The sequence below is a fragment of the Scophthalmus maximus genome, chromosome 8 (assembly GCF_022379125.1).
Source record: "Scophthalmus maximus strain ysfricsl-2021 chromosome 8, ASM2237912v1, whole genome shotgun sequence".
NCBI lineage: Eukaryota > Metazoa > Chordata > Actinopteri > Pleuronectiformes > Scophthalmidae > Scophthalmus > Scophthalmus maximus.
The window spans coordinates 18,662,882-18,685,000 of record NC_061522.1 but is presented as its reverse complement, the minus strand read 5'-3'; the positions used below and the strand labels follow the sequence as shown (position 1 = coordinate 18,685,000).

The 22,119-nt window shown below is 45.6% G+C and overlaps 1 protein-coding gene across 5 annotated transcripts in view; it reads right to left on the bottom strand.

Moving 5' to 3' along the window:
• The window catches only part of xylt1 (xylosyltransferase I), a 138,168-nt gene that overhangs the window by 55,448 nt on the left and 60,601 nt on the right, over positions 1–22,119 (bottom strand). The window contains exon 1 of one of the 5 annotated variants that reach the window (XM_035638112.2): positions 19,779–20,110. The exons of the other annotated variants lie outside the window; for them this stretch is intronic. Coding sequence (XP_035494005.2) covers positions 19,779–20,048 — 270 coding nt within the window. The 5' untranslated portion in view covers positions 20,049–20,110. Of the gene's footprint in view, positions 1–19,778; positions 20,111–22,119 lie in introns of those variants that run through there. 5 annotated transcript variants of the gene reach the window in all.

Genomic DNA, 22,119 nt, shown 5'->3' with positions numbered 1-22,119 from the left:
CGAAAAAACTTTTTTTATTTCATCATGTTTGTCATTTGCCTCTTTCGTCTCTCATTCTCTCGCGCCCTTTCTCTTTCGCACTTGACAGTTTTTGCTCAGCGGGTTATCTTTCTAATGACGTGCGCTGGTTTTCCCAACCAAATCCTGTCGCCGCCAAAAGTAAATAGTGCAGTGTTAAATACATAATTGAATCGTGGAATTAAATAAATGAGTAGATTTAAATAAGGGAATCTTTTTTCGGTGTCTCAGTGGTGAACGACAACGACATGAAAACTTTTAGATATGCACATGACAGACGGTGACACCTGTACTGTTTATATGCACATGTATATTGATGTAGGTCCGTGTGCACAGCATGTATAGGTTTAAGTTCATATTTTTGCCCGAGTGTGTTCTTGAACCCTTGTGTTAAGTTCCAACAGCTTATTGCATGTTTGTTCTCTCCTATAAAAGAAAGTGTTTATTCCGTAAGTTGCTCCTCAGTACGCCAGGAGTCTTGGCTTTTCTCCAGCCTCAATGGAAACATGGGGTAATTACTTTTCTACAAAGCGTCTGACAGGGCAAAATCTTTTACACGTTTTCCATCGACACAGCGGGACATTTACTATGACTTAAGTGTTTTGCTGAAGGGGCCTAACACACAGCCGAGGTGGTACCTTTGTGGTTGCAATTCTCTTTTACGATCAGTCGGTAGGTGTAAGTCCCTGACACACCAAGTTGACTGTCGGCTGACAGGCGCCTTCGGGGTTGTGGTGTGACACCACTGCCTCTATCAAATTGACCTTATTATCTTCTGGAATGAGGAACAGTCTACTGTTACATATGTACCGGCTGTGGTCTTGGTTTACATGTTCTGGTACAACTTTAATAGATGTGAGCGTTGTAAAGCATTTGACCAGGCTGCCTTTTCACGTGTCACTTCTTTAAGGTTCAGCTTGTTCATCACGTGGCATGTCAGTAATGTCCGTCAAAGGTAAAGCCGAAAGAGTGTCATCATCACAGAAGGACACAGTTGAGTTACGTTGCTTTGCTTAAACACTGAATGACAAAATACTTGAGCTGTCCTTTTAATTTTTTTTTCTTCCATTCAGTAGGTTTTTAAATAAAATTTTGTGTTTTGACCAACATTCTTCTTAAGTGGAGCCCTTGATGAGTGGTGTAACTTTTCAAGATGTTGTATTATAATTTTCTTCACCGGTGAAAAGGTAATGAACCAGAAAAACTTAAACAATCTCCGTAATTCAGGACAGCCAAATTTATCAGGTTTCGATATCACAGACAGTATCAACTGCCTTGTTATTGTTATCCTCCAATAATGATCTTACCTTATATTAATTATGTTGTCAAAGGAAACCCTTGACAAAGTTGAACTAATCTCCAAGAACATCCGGTCCATGTTAATCACTAAAAGGTTAGAACCTGTGTCGACCCTTTTAGTCACACGGCACATGCAGGTTTATTCGACATTCGACATTCGACACTGGATATTTAAAATTCTAAGAAGTGTGGGGTTTGTCCTTCTGATGGTAAGAAAATTAGATCATCAGAGATGGAGAAGAAAAGGCGGAAAAAATACTTTAGTTGACTAACCCTAATTAGGGTTATTTTAGGTCTGACAGTCTAAACTGTCCCACTGCGCTCTCTGATGTGCATGAGGAAGTCCCCGTGTGTCATGCACTGGTCAATTAAAGTATTTCCTGGCTGGGTTCCGTCTACTTCTTCTTTTCCTGTTATGGGGACGGGATGTAGCCAAGGGAAACTCACGTCGTCTGTGTCCATTCTCACATACTGTACGTACTCTGTGCGTTGTTTAGATATGAAAAGGCACACACAGTGAGGCACCCATTGCAAATACATACACACCTGTCATTCCCACACACACAAAACATGTTCATTATCTTCCTCAGTCTGTCTGGTCTCTCCTGCTCTGCTTTAAGAGACAGAGTGGCTCCCCGGTCCTCCAGCCGGTAGGATCGTGTTCCACCACAGTCCGACCACCACCGATCAGACTTTCCTACCACAACTCCACGTACAGTAGTTCGTACTGCGATGTCGGTGTGTTGACTGTGCTCCGGATGCTGATCCATAAGAGTGAGTCAGAGCTGGGCTACATCGCTACAAGGCCCGGGGATTGCTAATCCGTGACCTTCTGAGGAAGATAAGCTGAGAATGCCGGCTCTATCTCCACCACAGTGCAGTGAGGGTTACGAGGGGCTGAGCTCGAGCCTTGTAGTCTCGTATGCTCGAAGGGTTTGGCCAAAGCGGCTCTCTGCAACTGCAGGATCATGCCTCTGCACTGCATCGAGAAGAGACGCGGCCAGATGAGCGCAGTCATTATGTGGTCAGCCTTGGCAAGTGGCGGAGGCTAGCTGATTATTGGTGTAGCCGAAGGCCTGGAAGACGGAGGCACGGGTAGCCGGCTACAGTGGTGCACTGTGTGGCAAACAGAAACCAGGCTGAGGCTAAACTCACTCAGTCTGAGGGGAAACTGTTTGAGAGCCGCACAGAGCCTCCTCTGTGTGTGTGTGTGTGTGTGTGTGTGTGTGTGTGTGTGTGTGTGTGTGTGATGCAATGAGGCGGAGTACCTTCACTGGGCAGTGTAGGGATAGCTGAGGTTCATCGGGTTCAGTCACAAATGTGAATGCAATGATTGATTTGTGTGGACGTCTTTGGCAATGCGTACGATTTTGCAGGAGCAAAAATGAAAAATCTCACGTTACCAAATCACGAGCCAGTATCCCTTCATAAGCACACAAATACACATATTCTGCAGTAAGGCCCCTCTAGCTATAAGCCCTCACCATGATGTGTGTTGACTTGTCCAAACCATTTGGACTACCAACACAACACGTACCCCTGGTTTCAGAGTTAACTCTTCTCCGACAGCCGTTTGTAAGCACATGTAAAGGATATCAGACACACAAACCTTCTCCACTCGCAGCTGTATTGTGGGAAAGATTTATAAATGATTATATTACCATGTAAAACAAATTCTAATGCAAAGTGACAGATCAAGCCTAATGCTTACTAGTACATACGCAAACCATATGGGCATGTCACCATGGCAGAGACAGCTTCTGCTGCGCTAATCACTTTGACATAGCAGATGCACAGACTGGGGCATTATTGGCAAAATTAAATCTAAATTTCCCCAATTTCGCAGTGTGAAACAGCTGTCCTAAATTTCAGAGCGAACTAGAGATGGAGAGAGCGAGAAATGAGGAATGGAGCAATGGCCAATAGCCAGACCTCGCAGCGACTCACATCAGATCCCCCAGAGGTGGGGATTAGGTTTCTGATCCAGATTTTAGGATGAATTTGGGGCCTTTTCCTCAAGCTGTGCCCATCTGAAATTCTGGGTTTACCCAGTCAGGTCAGTCGTATTTTGTGTGTGTGTGCGCGTGTGTGAAAACAAAGAGACGGCGTGCTCACGGCCATCGCTTAGTATTGAGAGCACGAAGTGGACAGTGCCAGCCACAGAAGGAGCAGTTAGCCAGTCCGGCAGCATTAATTTGTCAGCATATCCCAGCAAAAATCCTTTGTGGCCCCTGGGAGCCGAAACAAGGCACTGGCAAGAGCACGGAGGGCCCTGGGTGACCCAGCAGGCACTAAATACACACAGCTGGACACGGACATGAAAAAGCACACAAGCATGTGGATGATATCATTCCCAGTGGGAGAGTGCATACTAATATTGACAAGCGTATGACGGACGTATATATTCGGTTTCCATGTACACGGCCCCCCTCTCCCTTCCTCACCACAACACTACAACATAAGGGAGGAACACACAGCTGCAGTGTTATATGAACAGCTGCAGTAGAGATGGGTCAAAGACAGTGCACGTCATGCAGCCTGCGTCCTCTGAATCATCGGGCTCGCTGCAGGCTGAGACGCCATGTGGAGCACCACACGCACGCACGCACGCACGCAAAAGCACACAAGCACACAAGCACACAAGCACACACACACACACACACACACACACAGAGAAAGAGAGAGAGAGAGAAATACCTATCACCTTCCCTGACCTTTGATGTTCATTCAATGCAGCATGCACATATATCCTCGCCCTACCCCAGTTCCCCACACACACACACACACACACACACACACACACACACACACACACACACACACACACACACACACACACACACACACACACACACACACACACACACACACACACACACACACACACACACACACACACACACACACACACTCATACAGTCGTGTCTCCATGACTTCAGAGGATATTACATTGACTATATGGACATTCATTTCCTGGAGACAAAGTACAACTAGCCGTACCCTTAGTCTGACCTTACAACATGTCTTCAAATTTACATTTCCTGAAATGGGGGGGGGGGGGGGCCCCATGTCACAAGTAATACCATCATAAACTCACATTTGTTTCATCCGTTAAACATAAGTAACACAACAATGTACTGGATTTTAATTTTTAGGTCAAACTGTTTGATCCCGGGCATCTCAATACACGCACCGCATTTCTAATTACATCGCATATACAGTACAGCACAGCAGAGGTTGTGTTCTTACTCCATTTTATTTCAAGTCAGATAAATGTAAAGGAACGATAGGCCTGATGTCATTGGTGTATGCCAACATACATAGGACAGGTACAGAGAGCATGAAGGGCAGCGAAGCTAATGCATTGTTAATCTTGACTGAGAAGGAGGAAAATGCAGAAAACATTTAATTTATGCTTTGAAACAACTGTAAAAGGGCTTCAGTCTAGATGCAGACGAGTAACGCAACTGTTATTCACTGTTAGTTGCTCTGAGAAAAAATGGTTTTAAAAAAAAAGTGTTTTTCACAGCAGCACAGCTGACCAATCGTGGCGTGACTTTGGGCTTTTGGAAAGTTCCAGGAATGGTTGGACGCAACCACCCACCAATAAGAAGTTGAAGAGATGAGGGGGGAGCGGGTTTCTGAATTCTCTGCAATACTCCTCCACAAGTTTACATGCAGAAGAGTACAGATGTATTCCTCCATATAGCGCAAAATGAAATTAGCAGGTGGTATTCAGTATAATGAAAGGTTGAAATGAGCAGACACGGTCAGTGTCAGAAAGTAAGTGGACCTTGAGCTGAGTCTGTTTGGACAAGTGCTGCTTCCAAGGTCGTGAGTGAACTCTCAAGCTCAAGATAAGACCCCAGTGAGACCGGAAATGAGACACTATCAATCTCTTACATGTTGCTAATTTTCGAATATAAATGCAGGTTAGTGCTCAACTTGAGTCAGAAGCAACAAAAAGTAGGTGATATGATGATGTACACCAGTCGCACTCTGGTAATAATGGGAGAGAGGTTTTTTTTTTATCACATGTAGCTCTCATCTCTAATAGCCTGTGATAAGATAAAGAAAGCCAAATCCAGCAGAGCGGTAAAGCCGCAATGTCCAGGCAGCCAGAACCAAAGGGGGGGTTATCCTCAAACTGCTGAAGTAACTCACACAGTACAGAGACGGAGACTTCAAGACACGCACGATCAGAAACCTGGATAATGACATCATCACGGTCAGGTTTCTTAATGCACTGTGTATTTTTCATATTCAAAATATGTTCAAAACCACAGGTGAAACCTTTGACGGAGTAGTTTTATGAAGACGTTATATCTTGTTTGATTAATTTGTACAAATGAGTATATTTCCCAAAAAGGAAAAAGTAACCAAAGTGCTACATTGCATGTAAACGCACTAACTGTCCCTGTCGATATACAACGTGCAGGCTCAAATCCACTGCTAATGGTACCAGACACAACCACCAACCTCCCGTCAAATGGAATAATTGCTGCAGATGTAAATACACAGGCAACATTCAGAGACTGATAGGGAGAAAAAAGAAAGAAAGAAAAGTAAGAATGAAAAAAGGTAGCAGAATACTTTGGAGGAGCTCATACGCCTCCCTGCTCATTAATCTCCATTGCTGCCACTGGACATAATGCCCGGGGGAAAATATGGTCGTATTCCTTTGATTATTTCTTCCCACCTTAGAGCAACACGCTCACATCAGGCAAACAGTTACCAACTCATTACAGTCCTCCTCTATTGCTGTTAAATTGCAGTCATTTGTGTCTCTTAGGCAAATAGACTGAGTGCTCAGCCGGCAGACGTGCCCTGGCTCAATTAGAATTGTCTTGACCAAATCTCTCTTCTCAGCAGTAAAGACAATTAAGTCTGTGCGCCCTCTGGAAGACGCGCGTGTGTGCAGGAGGCCGATATTAATAAACACGTCGACTTGGTCGCGTGCTGAATTCGCAGTTTATGAACTAACCGCTTGCTGCAGTTTTGCAGGTGAGCTGTGCGGTCGGTGAGCTCTCATCTCAGCCCCGCGGGAGAATCCGAGCCTTGTTCAGAGATAACCTCAGGAAACCATGAAAAATGCACATGGGTTGCAGCTATACCCCGTGTTTCACAGTACGCCATGATATGCAAAGGGTTATCATACCATGTACACTTGCTTATTACAGGTATTGGAAAGAAATTCTAATTAATGGAGAATCTCACCTGTGCAGGGGGCATGCACACATCTCGCCTCCGCGACAGTGATGGTCTCCATTTTCGATGAAGAAATCATCGACTCAGCATCCACTTTGAATATCCCCCAAGATTAATATGGATGACAAAGTGGATAACAAACTAGGACTCACTTCAACAAATTTAATCCCTAATGAAAACATATGTGAACATTCAAAACTTTGACCACAAAATTCACTATTGTTTTCCACAACACAGATCCTGGCTAAATCTTACTATACACACACAAAACCCTATACTTGTATCTGATCCAATACTTAAATACTTTTACTTAACATTTTCAAGGAATGCCGTTAAACCTCCTCAGCCCTCTGTGAAAAAAAGGACACATTCATCCATCCGGTGTATAAACATAGAGTTACATAAAAAGATTGCTGCAGGCCGCATTTGCCAGAGTAAATAGATTTTACTTGCAGAAAGTTAAGGGGGAAAGTTCAGGACAAAAAGCCTAAACAAGCCTTAACCACCTCTCCCAAAAATAAGAAGCTAAATCAGCCATTCAGCGGGGAGAAAGAGACTGGGAGTAAAAGAGAGCAGCATTGTTCTTTGTTTGAGTGCACGCACGCACGCACGCACGCACGCACGCACGCACGCACGCACACCACACACACACACACACACACACACACACACAACAATAAGCAGTCAATGATTTTCTTAATGGTTCTCTTCTATGGACAGGCTAATCTCATGAGGATGGTTAAAGCACTGAAACCCATGTGTAAACTCTCCCTCTCAACACACACACACAGAAACACAGACACACACACACAGGTTTAAAAACTGTCTTGGTACCTATTAACCTCTTGCAACCTTTAACCTATATTTATCTTACCACGTGTGTGTGTGTGTGTGTGTGTGTGTGTGTGTGTGTGTGTGTGTGTGTGTGTGTGTGTGTGTGTGTGTGTTACCATGAGTTGATTAACCATGCGTTTCCCTTTATACCTAAAGTCTTGTTCTTAATTCAGTCTCACTAATTCCCTCACTTTAACAAAACTTCCAGCAACTGTCATGGAGAGGCCTTAAAGATGAAATTGTATCGGAGTGTGAATGAGGGAATGGAAATGTAAGTTTCTTATTACAGAATCAAATCATTAAAATACAAAAGAAAGTTTAAGATGCTTGAAATTCAAATTGTTTTCCAAAAAAAAAATAGAAAGAAACTGTTGCCAGCGAATTATCTGGATTTCCTTCCAAAGAATCATGACTGCATTAAGTACATAGCAAAAAGACATTTGACATTGTGCTCACACAATCCCCCACCCAATTATCTTCTCCTCTGTCCCCCATCCACACACAGAAACCTTTTGTCTTTTTCATAAATTGTAATTTATGTATACCTCTGAGGCTTTCTGTTCAATGGAATGGAACGGAAACCGGGAGGGAGGCTGGAGACGGATGAGAGGAGTGCGTAGTGGTGATGACGGAGCGAGAGAAGAGCGAAAGAGGGAGGAAATGGGAATAAAATAAGTGGAACGACAGCAATTGACGAGAGAGCGAGGACGAGAGAGAACCTAGCGAAAGAGCAGGGCAACTCTGGCGGCGGCGGCGTGCAAGCGTCTGCCGAGCGTTGCTGATGTGATGATGATGATGGTGTTGATGATTCACCACTGGTAAGAAATCAGAGAGAAGAACGTATTATTATCACGCAGCTCAATTACAGCGCAATTTCTCCCCGGCAGCGACAGCCTCTGCAGGGCTCCTCATTGAAGCTGATTTGGGAGGCCCGCGGCGTCTTGGAGGACCAGTCAACGACTCAGCGGTGCGGGGAGACATCCCCACTTCAGATGGGAGGAGAGGGGGAAGGAGAGGGCGACCCGGGGAGAGGAGGAGTGGGAGCACGCAGGGATGAAGAGGGCGAGGAAGGAGTCGTGGGGACGGATGCAAAAGCGTCGGCAGAGAGTGGCGTCAGGGAAGGAAGGACAGACGGGATGTAAATGCACCGTCGATGGAGGAAACACCTGTTCAGTAATGTGTGCGAGCTCTCCGGCTGGGCCTCGTGGGTTGGCATTGAATACTGAAGAGCGGCTATTTGTGTGGTCCACACTGTGTTAGAAGTGTATTTATTCTCAGAGTGTGTGTGTGTGTGTGTGTGTGTGTGGTGCATGAGCAACGGGGGAAGAAGGAGCAGAGCGATAGAAGCCTTCGTGTATGTGCAGGGTTTTAAGCATGTGTGTGTGTGTGTGTGTGTGAGAGAAGAAGATTGTGTGGGTGAGGGTTTTTTTGTGATGCAGGAAGGAGGGTATTTTATGATTTAATGCATTCTGTAGGTGTGCGCCTTTAACACCGAGGGGCTCTGAAGAGTGTGTGGGAGTGCGCCTGGACGTGTGCGCTTTTGTGTGGATGTTTGCAGGTGTGCATGAGCTTGAACAATTTAACCGGTACAGCCGGGCCGTCTTCGGTGCATATACCCTCCAGCGTCCCGTACCGAGAGGCAAGGCTGAGCCGCTTCACTGACCTCACGGGGAGGGATTCATCAGCGCGACCTTGACCATAAACCCCAAACCTTGAATCTCTGTACCCATATGAGTATGTAAGGGGTGAAAGATGACATCATTCTGTGGCTTTCACCTGCGAGGGCAAACACGAGCCAACTAAGCAGTGCTTACCGCAATATTTGCCACATGAATGCTAATGTTACCTTTTGTGTGGCTACAGCAATCGATATTTTTCATATAAACAGTGGATCAAATCACCATGTGTGATGTGAAAGGTGTGACGTGAACTGATGAACCCACAGAACAATCTATTCTGCACTTACCATCTTTCAGCCACGAATCATTTTGGTTTTTAGTCCTGCCACTCAAACCTAATCCAACTTTAAATTTGAATGTCCTTTATATGATGTGTATCTGCTTCGTTCGAATTGTAAGTAAAATATTGTACATTTCAGATTCCATTTGTATGGCTGCATCATATCGTCTGGAATGTTTTACTTGCCCAAAAAAATCTGTGACTTCATGCAAAATCTTTCATTCTTCATCCATTTAACAAAAGAAGCTCAAGTTTTAAAATGTTAAATGTTGTCTGAACACAAGCGGTCACACAGCAACAGATCTGATGTTGGAATAATACGTTTAGAAATTCGAGCAAAGCTATTTTAGACAGTTTTTGATATTTGGTGATGTGGGCACATTTCAGTCGATACCAAAAAAGCAGTGAGGTTCAATACTTAGTATTAAATGGTAACATCATATGAAATATATTCCTCTTGCACAATTTCATACATATTTCTCTTTATTTGTGGATGACATCTTTTGATACGTTTGGAGATCTTCCTGTTTTCAAATAATAACCACCGGCCTATCTGAGCGTCTGTAGTGCTGAAAAGCATCAGCATCATGACAAAAATCTCCTCGTTTAAAAGCATCAGCCACCTCGAAATGTGATCCAGATGTGGACGATATAAAGAAATAACGTTTGTATAAGGAGAAAGTATCCATCAGGGTGAATGATAAAACCAGTGCAATCACAACACTGTTTAAAGTGTCAAAGGAAAACTGGGATTATTTGTCGGAATCCCCTAAACCTCCTCAGTGTTATCCAGAATGAGACGCTCCAATTAAGAGTTGCTCGATGAAACCGTCTCCATCAGTGCCTTCGCATCGGTTGACAGCCAAATGCCAAACTACACATGCAGAGGGGGAAATTACAGACCTGATCCCCGCACGTGTGGGGGCCATTTGGACTTATGCAAGTTTCCAAAACCGTTCTGCAACCGCACAGTCGCTGCCAGCCGGGGCCCTCGCTACTCTAACAAGCCTTCAAACCAAAAACGGGTTCCCCTAAGGATTACGCCAGGATTTGAGTCGACGTCGGATTTGCAGAAGGGATGACACGTTTACCCCCACAACCCCCCCAAACATTCCTTTCTCCAGCTTTCTTCTGCCTTGCATATCTGTCTCGCTTTCTCTGCCTGTCTCGATCTCTCTCTTTCTTTCTGTCTCCTCTCACTCTCTCTCTACGTCACAGATAGAGACAAGTCTTCGGGGCGGTTGGCATACTAAGAAGAGGACAAGAAGAAGGAGGAGGAGGAAGAAAGAAGCACCACTGTCAGTTCCTCTCCTCTTGCTCCTCCGTGGGACTGGGAGGACAAAAGCGTTCCCTGACAGGCCCTATCTCTACCCAACTGACGTGTCATAACCCTGTGTCTTCAACACGCTGCCACGTGCTCCCTTTTCTTCCTGTCACTAACTCTCAGTCTTATTAGAGTAGCACAAAACACGAGGATTAGTGTATGGTGTGTTGAGGAGATAGCAAGGCAGTGGCTCTCGCTCGTGTCATTAGTCTGTGTGGGTGTGATTACATGTTCATGTGCATTTGCGTGTTACACGTGGATCAGCCGGGTGCGAGTCAATGTAGCGGCGCTGCGGCGAGTTTCTGAGAAGTGGCCAATCTGCCGTGTGCTTCCCCGACGACGAGGCTGTCAAGTGTTTTTCTCCGATTCGATGTGACCATTACGGTTGAGAGACAAACACACTCCACGCTGTCTGATGATCCCCTACATGAGTCTATTCATAGTGAATGTCGCAGGGGGTACAATATAGAAGCTATAGACGCAGCACACACTGTGATCAAGGCTGTAGACTCAGCGACAAAAGGGATATATGACTATCGCTACAGGCAATCTGACTTGATGAGAATGTGCGAGTGCCTCTTCTCATCATGTCCCACTGCCCAGCATGGCAGCAACACCATGAAGAGGAAATTCATTCATGCTCCATTACACAGAAAACATACCGTCTTCCCTTAAACCAAAGTCTTTACAGATATGGTGTATCAAAACACAATTCATTTGAATTTGCATGGTTAGTCCCTAGTATGGGTCCAGATCCAAAAATGTCCCATAAGGTCTGTCAGAAGAATTTTTCTTTCAAACCCAGTTTATAACACAGGCTTCCTGTTATACATTTAAAGTCAACAAGCCAAAGCTGAGACAACACTGATGACATCACTATGACATCATCAGGGTCATTCCCCCTTGACAAACTAACCACGTGGAAAATTGGTGGAGTACTCCTTTGATGAAATATCTAATAACACTGAAGTGGCTTCTTCTTTTTTTTTACTTAAACAAATGTCTGTTAATCAGCATCTATCACCAAATTGGGTAAAACACAGAGTCTTCAAGCCCCTAAAATGTAGACTTTAAGACAACAAGTCCTCTGACTCGTACGACGAACTATGTCGTATGTGGTAAAAACTACCATATCGACCATTTCCTAATATAGCCCCAGGAGGTATGCCACAAATACTTTTTCCACCTCAGAATATAATGGGCTTTACCAACGCATGGTTGATGAGCTTTTACTTTGCAGAATATGAGCAAATCCATTTAAATACAAAAACTTCATGGACTTATCAACGTCCATCGCTGACCTCTAGCCACCGTGTACGTAACTACCGCTAGAGGTCTGCGGTCTTTAAAATGACCACATACGTTGGAATACCCTGTTTCAAAAATGACATTTCAATGACACGTTCAATGAATGAGTTGGAGGACAGGCTCTTTTAGAAATGCTGCTGGTCCCATCGAGAATGGTCACGTGCTGTGTTTTCAATTGTGTTAGTATGGACGGCGATTACTTCTGAGATGGGGCTAAAACGCTCATCTGGACTGGGATTTGTTTAAAAAATAAAACAAGTTTAAGTCTGGAAAGGCAGAAAACTGAGACTTTTGGAAACATCCCAGTTTGCCTTCCGATTGGGAAGTGTTGGTAACACTTACTTTCAGTAAAAATTCTACTTCGTCGTCACCCAGAGCAAAGTCATCCCAGGTCATATTTTGGCCATTGCTGTTCTTAGTTTGCAGAATTTTCATAAACTAAGCAACCAACTGCAGAGTAGACGTTCTTCTTTTCTCTATATACAATATGAGAAGTGATGCAAACTGGGTTTGGCTGGATTAAGTTACCGAACTCCTATGGCTGCAGCTTTACATTAAAAGCATTTACCTGTTAGAACACATGCAGACTTTTCTCATGACGTAGTCAGAGTGTGTGCCACGGTGTGTTTGTCGGTGAGCTTAGCACTTATTGCTCTTGCTCATCAAAGATGCATCTACGAAACAAGACAACAGTCACATTGTGCAGTTTTCACAGTGGACCAGTTTGAAGGATCGCAGGGAGTAATGGAAGAAGGAGCAGCCACGGTGAGCTGTTAAGATGAGGAGCAGCAGGCGACAGTCTTCACACCTCCTGCCTCTCAGCGAGGTAACTGACTCCTCTTGCTGTGCCCTGCTGTTCCCAGGCTGATGCCGTGTGCAGCGTTAAATCACTTAATAATTGTTCACAGAATAATGGAAAAGGCCAATTAATGAATCATTTGTTTCTATTAGTGCAACTACAGTTTGTTTTGATGTCCCTAGAATTCTGTGACCTTTAGTTCTGTCAACAATGAAAACAAAGAGAACAGCAATGTCATGAAACTTCTCTTACTCTGTCAGATCATATTGTGTTCGTGAGGAGATCCATCACTGACAATAATAAACTGATTGAGAAAAGATGATTTCAGGGGCTTTAAATTCAGTTTCCTAAGTTCTTTTTCAGTGTGTTTCTTTTTCAGCCCAGTCTGAGCTCCGAGACACATGCTGCTTGCATGGGCTTAAAAGTAATACCCCTATCATTTGGCTATCAGACTTTTGGACCTAAGACCCATTATCAGGCTGATCTTAATCCAACCCCAATATGGCTCGTAAACTCTACAACTAGTGCTTTCTTTTGTTCCTTTCTTCAAACAAGATTTATTTTTCTTGAGTTGTTTACTGTCACGTGATCACCATCAATCACCATCTATTTTACGTAATGTAATTCATGTAGTGTCTTACAGTAGTTGGCCACTGATCTCTTTTTATAACACACGAGAGATCTTTTTAAAGGGATAATCCCGAAACTCCGAAAAGGCAGGGGGGTTGAGCAATTGGTCTCATATCCCCTCCATATGGTGATGTTCTAGTCCAAACCCTGTGTGTGCGTGTGTGTGTGTGTGTGTGTGTGTGTGTGTGTGTGTGTGTGTGTGTGTGTGTGTGTGTGTGTGTGTGTGTGTGTGTGTGTGTGTGTGTGTGTGTGTGTGTGTGTGTGTGTGTGTGTTCCCAGCTTCAGATAAAACACATTCGGCCCAAGTCAGCCTCGTCTTGCCAGCTCTCCCTCTATGTCTCTCTCCCCGTCTCTCTCTCGCAGGGCTGCCTGCTAAGCCTCTTACCTATGGGATTATTGGCAACGCTAGGTATTATATAGCTTCATTCATCTGGATGATGCGTTATTAATGTGTTGGGGAATGAAACCATCTGTAAGAGCAGCTGAGGATGATAGGACTGGGGGGGTTAGGAAGGTTGACACAGAGTGATGCAGCTCTAATTGGTGGTAATGGTGAGATTTGTTTGAATGGACTTGACAGGCAGAGTTGTACGGTAGTTGTGATCTTTGATTTTGCAGTTTTTACAGATGAGGCGTACAGAGGCATCGAGCAGAGCACAAAGCACGCAGACTCGGAGGCGTCCACGCAGACTAACGAAGGAGGGGAGGGTAGTACGTTGTGTGTTTGTTAAGCCTCTTTCAGACATGCACATCACTCTGTAAATGCGCAGTCACAAGAGTCAGAGATGATTTTCTTTATAGGTCTTTGCCCACTTTCAGACAAAGTTTCCATGTTCATGCAGTACATCTGTGAAAATAATGGGTTTGGGCATTCAATCACCAGATCTTAATCCAAGTGAATACCATACGTGAGTTTTTGGACCAACGTGTTAGACAAGAACACGATCACCAAACCAGCAAAAGAATGGAAGACTGTTGAGGGATGGTCACCATATACAACAAGAACCACCGAATCTGATCCGGAGGTATAGAGGTGGTTTTTCGTTTCATTTGTAGCACTAGCAAAGATGACATGATCAGTACAGTGGGCACTGCAATCCTAGCGCAACCACAGACTGGATAAACTCAAGATTCACAACGGCAGTTCACAAACCAATGGGGAACGTCAAGGGGAACATTTCTTTGTGGAAATTTCATTAACCTTAGTTTTTTTTCTCCATCAATCTTAGTCATTAAGTGTTCACAAAATTGTAAACAAAATTATTAAAAAAAGAAGCAAACTGTCATATTGGTGAAGCTGGATCTTTGAGGCAACATCACTTTCGCCTCCATCAGACTGATTCATGTTCAAATTGAAACGTGTGGCTTTTGAACGGGCGTTCGATTCCAGTCTCATTGCAGGCTCCTCTGCTGAAGCTCAATAGCTTTTTAGGGCCAATTAAATTGCGTCAATTGCGACGAGTATCAGATTTGTCAGAGAAAGAGATGTTGTAATGACCTACATGATCTGTTGAGCTATTTACAAAAAAAAAATGTGGAGTACTGCGCATGCAGGTTAGACCCTCGACACACACGTTTGCTAATAACATGATGATGCAGTTATCCATTTGGCCAATTAAATATAATACGATAATGGAACTTTCATCTCCTAAGCAAGTGTCACCATAATGTACTGGACTGCATGAGTCATGCCAGTTTGTGTGTGTGTGTGTGTGTGTGTGTGTGTGTGTGTGTGTGTGTGTGTGTGTGTGTGTGTGTGTGTGTGTGTGTAGTGTTTCTAACATCCTGACACCTGTTGAATGGATATTCCTCCTTTACGCACAGTCAGCAGAGAGACAGAGGTCCACTGCCTCTGCTGTAAACAGATTACATGGATACCACACCGAAGAGGCCGCCAGCACATTTAGCACCTGCACGAGAAGGAGTGTTCAGCAGGGCCGGTCTGTGTGTGATGTTTGCGCTGCTATGGATACCCAAACTTTCAGACTACAAGCTACACACAGTCTAAAGTTTTCGGATTCCATGCTGACAGACATTTTTTGCACACGGGTGCGATTGGCTTTGTGAAACAACATGACAGGGTTTTAACTGCATCCTGCATTATGACAATAATGAAATGTTTTTCCTTTCCTTTTTTTCCGTTGCAGGTTTTCGAAGACGGATGGTGTCATGTATACAAATTACCCTTCCACATCAAAGCATCTTGGGGTTTTTTTTGCGATGCGTCCCTTTTCAAGTCTGAGGTGCGTACCTCTTCCCTCAGATGTGAATATGTCTCCAACTGTCTCGGAGACTACCAGCACTTGAGAGAAGAGACTCACTGTGTGTGAAATCATGACGACAGATGGATGGACTGATAGGCAGGCTGTATTTTACTTTCCCCCTCATTACAGGTTTTGCAGAGTACCACTTTACCGATGTAACGATTGGGATATTTAAAAATGTTGAATCACACAGTGCATTTTCTGTGTGTCTCTGGACCGTGATGGCCTATATGTTAAAATGTCGTTTGAAGAAAAAATAGCTCACACTCCGTCATGATTTACTTTCGGGGAGTGGCAATTTAGCAACCAATTACTGCTGCTGAAGTGGCTTTGCTATAATATAAAGAGCAGCACTGACAGTGACTGGCACATGAAATGGCACGGGAACAATTTGCATTCGAGAAGGGCGTGGGAAAAGGTGAGAGAGGCCGTTTTGTTGAAAAGGTAATGAGAATGCTGGGGCAAAATAACAATAAAATAGATACGCCCTTAAAAATGCCACATCACGCTCCTCTGTAATATAAGCAATGACACATGAATAAAACTTGAATTCAATCAGATGCTGCACACATAAACCTAATCCTAAACTAGTGATTTTGAGTGTCAGTGTGGCCACACACACACACACACACACACACACAGACACACACTTAGGTATTTACTTGTGTGTGCGTCTGCTTGTGTGTGTGAGTCAGCACTGTGAACATGGACACAGTGGGAAGAATCACAGTGTGGTCGCGCTGGTGGTTGGAGCACAGGCCGGTAGCGACGATGGATTTCAGCAAGAAGCTTCCAAATGCAAAACACGTGAGGTGCATTGCTGTGCACTGTTATTTTTACTGTGCATGGTCATCTCATTTAAACAATAATTCCAGCATGACTCGAGTGTTTTCCGAGTTATTTCATTCTCATGCCCTTTCATGTTAATTCCGACAAGTCTTTACAGCAGTTTTGCCTTTTTCTTTTTGGCAGCCTTTGGCTGTGATAAAAGTAACCACAACTATATCTTTTTTTAACGTTACATGAGAACATTAATATCAGGCCCCACAGAGCTGACGACTTTCTGCTACTTTGTGCTTCTCTCATTTTTTTAAAACACAAAAATGATGAAGATGTTTTGTCAGTCACAAACCGTCCAAGTGAAATGTCTACTGGCACTCGTTTCTTTGTATGAATCAGGCCTGCAGCGGAGCCAACTGCACCACTGTGGGGAAATAGCTGCAGTGAAGGTATTTATCGTGAGATGATGTGTAGTATTTTGTGGTTAAGCTTGTCATGTATAGTCTATGTATTATCACCATACTGTGGAACAATATGGTGAAAAAAAAAATGAGGTAGACGTGCATTTTCAGATGATTTGTAATGCCAGCTTCGCCGTAAGAAACCATTAGGGAAACCTCGGCGCGAGGGGAAAAGTGTACATCAGAGGTAATGTTTCATGTGTGAGCATGACTAACAGGGAAACTCTTTGCAAACATGTGTGAGCCGGACGCCCGCCGGGCACATGGGGATCATGACAGTACACGACTACCGCGGCAGATGGAAAAGAAAACGCTGCCGACCAGATGTGGAGCTCGGAGGCAGACTCTTTTCAAGCCTTTACTCGGTCTCCTGCTGAAGCTTTAATTTCAGCACATTAGCAGCTTCTTTTTTGTTTTACATCCATTAGCAGGGCCATCTTATAAAGCCCATATTAATAATAATTGTGAGGCCATGTGATGCCAGGCAAAACAAGACAGACTATAGGAATTTCTGATAAGGAGTCCACGACTCAGCTAACTCAACATCATTCATGTGGCCACATCCTGTGTCCTCTGTTGGACGACAAAAGGAAGCATCCACACTCTCCATCACCATTTCCTCAAGAGACACAACAGGAGACGGCCACTAATGACGAACCGCAGCCCCTGCCTGCTGCGATGACACATCCTCAGCTCTGCCTAATGCCTCCATCCGACACAAGTTATCATGTAGAAAGAAATGCCGCTACTGTCAACCAACCGAGTACAGTAGCTTCTGGCTCAGTCTATTCTAACGCCTCTGTCAGGCGTGGTGCCTCACATATAGCGTCCGTTGGCACTTATGCGTCACCCTTAGGCTGGACTACTCTGCCTTGCCAAGCCACACTCGCACACACGCATGCACACACACACGCACACACACACAGACACACACTAACACACACACCACCCACAAGGGGAGAAAGAATGAAATCCAGTGATTAACTAGTTGAGGGGAGGCATGTGGCTGAGGGCGACTAGTTGAATGTCAAGAGTCTGGGGTGGGGGCGGGTCGACAGGCTGGCAGCAGGCGAGCGGACTGGCTGCTGGACTGACTGGCATATACAGGCTGTGTGAAGTTCTTTGAGCCTGTGGGGAGGAAAGCTCTTCTTTAAAAAAAAAAAAAAAAGAGCTCATGGGTCCAGATCCACGGTGTGCCTCTAATAGGGCAACACATTTGGACAAATGGGTGTTGACGCCGCGTGAGCAGGTTGCGACACAACTGATCCACGGTCGCTGTTGTGTCATTTATGTGGAGTCCTTGTGGGCAAATCAGTGCAGTTCCTCACAACAAGAAATAATGACGTCCTTAAGTGCTGTGATGTAAACTCACTAACAAGCCCCGCTTTCTCGAGTCCCCACAGGGCCATTACTGGGAGATTACAGTGATATTTCTTATAGGGTTCTCAAAATGCTGTCTCAGACGCAACCCGTCCTTGGCACGACTTCGTTCTGCGGGGATGCCGGCAGGTGGGACATGCATTGTCCTACCCGATGAAGTGAAGTGAGTCACTTTTCGAATCTGCGGAGGAGACAGATGATACAGTGCACGGCTCGGAGTGACTGTGACTGTGCGCGGAGGCCACAGTGTATCACACTACATCGCAGCCGGTTATCTACTGGTTGCACGGTGGACTGAAGAGTGGTGGGCTTGTCTTGAATGGCTGGGAAAAAATGCCACACGCTTGCCTGGAGCAATTGCGTCCAATTTTATTCGGGGGGCAGCCTGACTGCACGAGAGACCAGTCGAGCATAGACGCTCAATTTTGGGAGAATTTAATTCCAGACTTCAGGTTGTGAAAATTAATCACATGCTTCCGCAGAGGCACTGTACAAATACAAAACCTACTCGGTGTGCGAGCCTCCTGGGGGCACAGGGAGCAGGCGACAGGAGTCTGCAAATAAACATTTGAGATTTTGGAAAGCAAATTTTTTTGTACATTTCCACTGTGAAAAGCATGGCACTAGCTGGCTCTGCTCGTGAACGGACACAGCTCCACAGGCTCTCTATAATTTGATTTATTCATTCCGTGTGCAAGATGTTCATTATGCGGGACTGCGTGTGTGTGCTTTGGGCTCCACAAATCCTACCCATCCTTTGACCTTTTGTGTTTTGCGTTGCCACTACCGATGAAACAGTGTGTGTGTGTGTGTGTGTGTGTGTGTGTGTTTTCACAAACAAGCAGACGACTCTAATCTTTGTGCACTCATCAAAAGCAACCCCTGCAAATGAGATTATGTTTGAGTTTGGCCTCGCTCAGACAGAGCTGCTGAGCCGTGCAGCTCCTTCTGTTTGACTTAAAACACCAAATAGACCGTGACAGGTATAAGCCACTACCCCGAGTCAGTGACTCTGGCTGTTCACACACCTCCGCCACGACTATCTCACCTCCCTGTCGGTGCAGCGTGCTGCCCTGGAGTGAACCACACGCTTCAGAGTTCAGATTTTCATCCTCGGCTCTGGCATTTTTGGGGTTTTTTTAAAGCCGGAGTCTGGGCAGGATGGATGGATGGAGGGAGTGCGTTCGACCCAACGTGGCCACCTCTGTCCTCGGCGAGCCGTGAGCTGAGGATGCCCGCCTCGCAGCATCACCATCAGCATCGGGGGAGTGAAAGAAATCCCCAATCACCTCCCTGCGAGGCTCGACATGCCTTCGAGTGACAACAACCGGGCGCTCGTTCATTTCAGAGCCGAGGGCCCGTGCGTGCTCGCCCCCCCCCCCTCCTCGCCAAAAAAAAAAAAGCGCACCCCGGGAACGTTTTGACCCTTTCGGGCTCCATCCCCGGCGAGACACTCTCCCTGTCAAGCGGGCATGTGACGCGAACACGTCGGCGGCGGGCGCCTGCGTCCTTACCGGCTGCTGGATGTGTCGAGACGCCCCTCTCCCGGGCGGGGGGAGATGCTGCCGCTGCCGGACGCCGCGCAGGAGATGGTCGCCGCCGGCGGCTTTGTTGCCCGCGACCCGGTCCCGCTTCTCCCGCACGCTGGAGCCGCCGTCCTCGCCGGAGTCGAGGCTGCTGAAGTTCCACACGACCAGCGTCTGCACCAGCAGCACCGTGAGGGCTGCGATCAGGGCGGACCGCGAGCGGCGGGCCAGCCTGCGAGCGCACACGCCGCCGACCATCTTCGCGCCGCGGCTTGCACCGGAGCTGGAGGACCGTCTGTGGCTCTGCGCAGCGCGACGCGAGGACGCGGTGGAAGTAGATGGGGGGACGGGGGCGGGGGAGGGGGAGGAGGAAGAGCAGGAGGAGGGAGGGGGGGAGGCTGAGCCTCACGGCGGCGAGGAGGAGCGTGCAGAAGGAGAGGCACAGGGCCACCGTGTGGCGGAACTCGGCGAGGGGCCGCTCGGAGACGCATGGCGGCCCCGCGCCTCTCCAAAATGGCATCTTTCCAATGAGAACCTCCGATGACCACCTCATAGCTGCAGACGCGGGACATGTGCTGTATCACTTATCACAGAGCACCACTGGGCCCCCCGGGGTCCTCCACAGACAGACAATCAGCCTTAACTCATCCATACAGGGGCGCAGCTCCGAGAACCCAGGGTGCCCTGATGTGAAATTTCCTGGGGGCCCTTTTAACCATACGTCCTGGTGGAATTGCTGTCTTTTCCCTCCGTAAGTTTTTGGCCACATTATCTCCATTAACACCCCCCCCCCCCCCCCCCCCCCCACACACACACTTGCCCAGTCCCAGCTGGAATCCAGTAGGAAAAATTGACTCTTTCTTCCCTCCTTTTTCCGGGAGGTATGTCACAGCCGTGCCGTGGAACTAGTAAGAATTAAGTGGTTCGCCCGAGGACAGTCCAACATGGCAGAAAATGATAATGAGTCAGACATCTGATTTCCTTTTTTTCACGGAAATGCCTCCCTGCTGCTCACCCTGATCGGTCCCCGAATAAAGTCTGGGCCCATATTTATCACAAATTTTAAGTGTGGCAATTAGTCTAATCAGTCAGAGAGAGTGCCACACATTTTTTTCATTTAGGTACAGGAATAAAACAATTTGACCAAATGTATTTATCAAAGAAAGGCGTTGTTGCTACGGATTTAAGCCGCAGACCACAGGGAAACAAGAGCAATCGGCAATCAATTGCATGTCATGGGTCACACAGTAAGTCATGGCGTTTGCACGATGCACAACAGCGGGACCCTGAAACAGAAGCAGCTCAACAGACCTCAGCCACCGTTCTTTTTATAATTCAGACATGAGCTTTTCCTACTGTGACGTGTTCCCACACGCGCAAAAATGTTCTCTCTGAAAAAAAAGGCCTATACGTCTGAGATTTGCTGTCGCAACATCCAGCAGGTGGCAAAAATGCTCACAGTATTCCAGCGAGAGCTACTTATTGTGAACATGTGCTACAGACAAAGATAAGACGTCCTGTGACTTGACATTAGTACCACACATTAAGATGAACTGATAGGTGTGGGAATACAGTATGTAGGGCTTCTGAAATAGAATAACTAGCGTCTTTAAAGTAAGTGATTGGATTAAAACTTCTTTTCAACTGATAAGTAAACACTACCATTCTGTGCCACAGAAAAAAAAACAAATTCTTGCGATTGACGTTGAAATGGTAACGAGGAAATAGATCTACAACGGCGATATTTTTTAGCTCCCTCACAGCTGTGATTATGGTTTATTGCACCTTGGAGCTCCATTGGCACTACTCCTATTCAATCATTTCACTGCCTCTTAACGCGATTTAAAAAGATGCTACTCAAACCGGTGGTCTCCTTGGATTCGTCGCTGAATAACTCGCATGAAATAATTTCGGGAGCGCAGAGGAAGACAACTTGTAATGAATCCGTGTTGCACTTCCACATTAATTACTGACTTTTTAGCAGCATAACCAAAGAAAAAAAATCCTTGTTTCTTGTTTAAACAGTATGTCTTGATTGCACATGGTGATTATATAAAAAAAACACACAAGATGTCTTAAAATGATGATTTCATTCAGGCTCACGGGAGACTGTCTACCGTTTGCTGAGAGTTTGTGTATGAAGCTCCATAAAAATCTGTCAAGTCCAAGTCTGGGGTGGGAATATTTTTAGTTCAATCAAACTTTCAGCTCAATTTTTAGAATTGATTCAGAGATACTTAAATTAAATACACTCCCAGAGCTATAAACATGCCAATGCCACGAGTAACAGAGACGGAAAAGCGTCTCTCCGGCTGATACACTGCCCAAT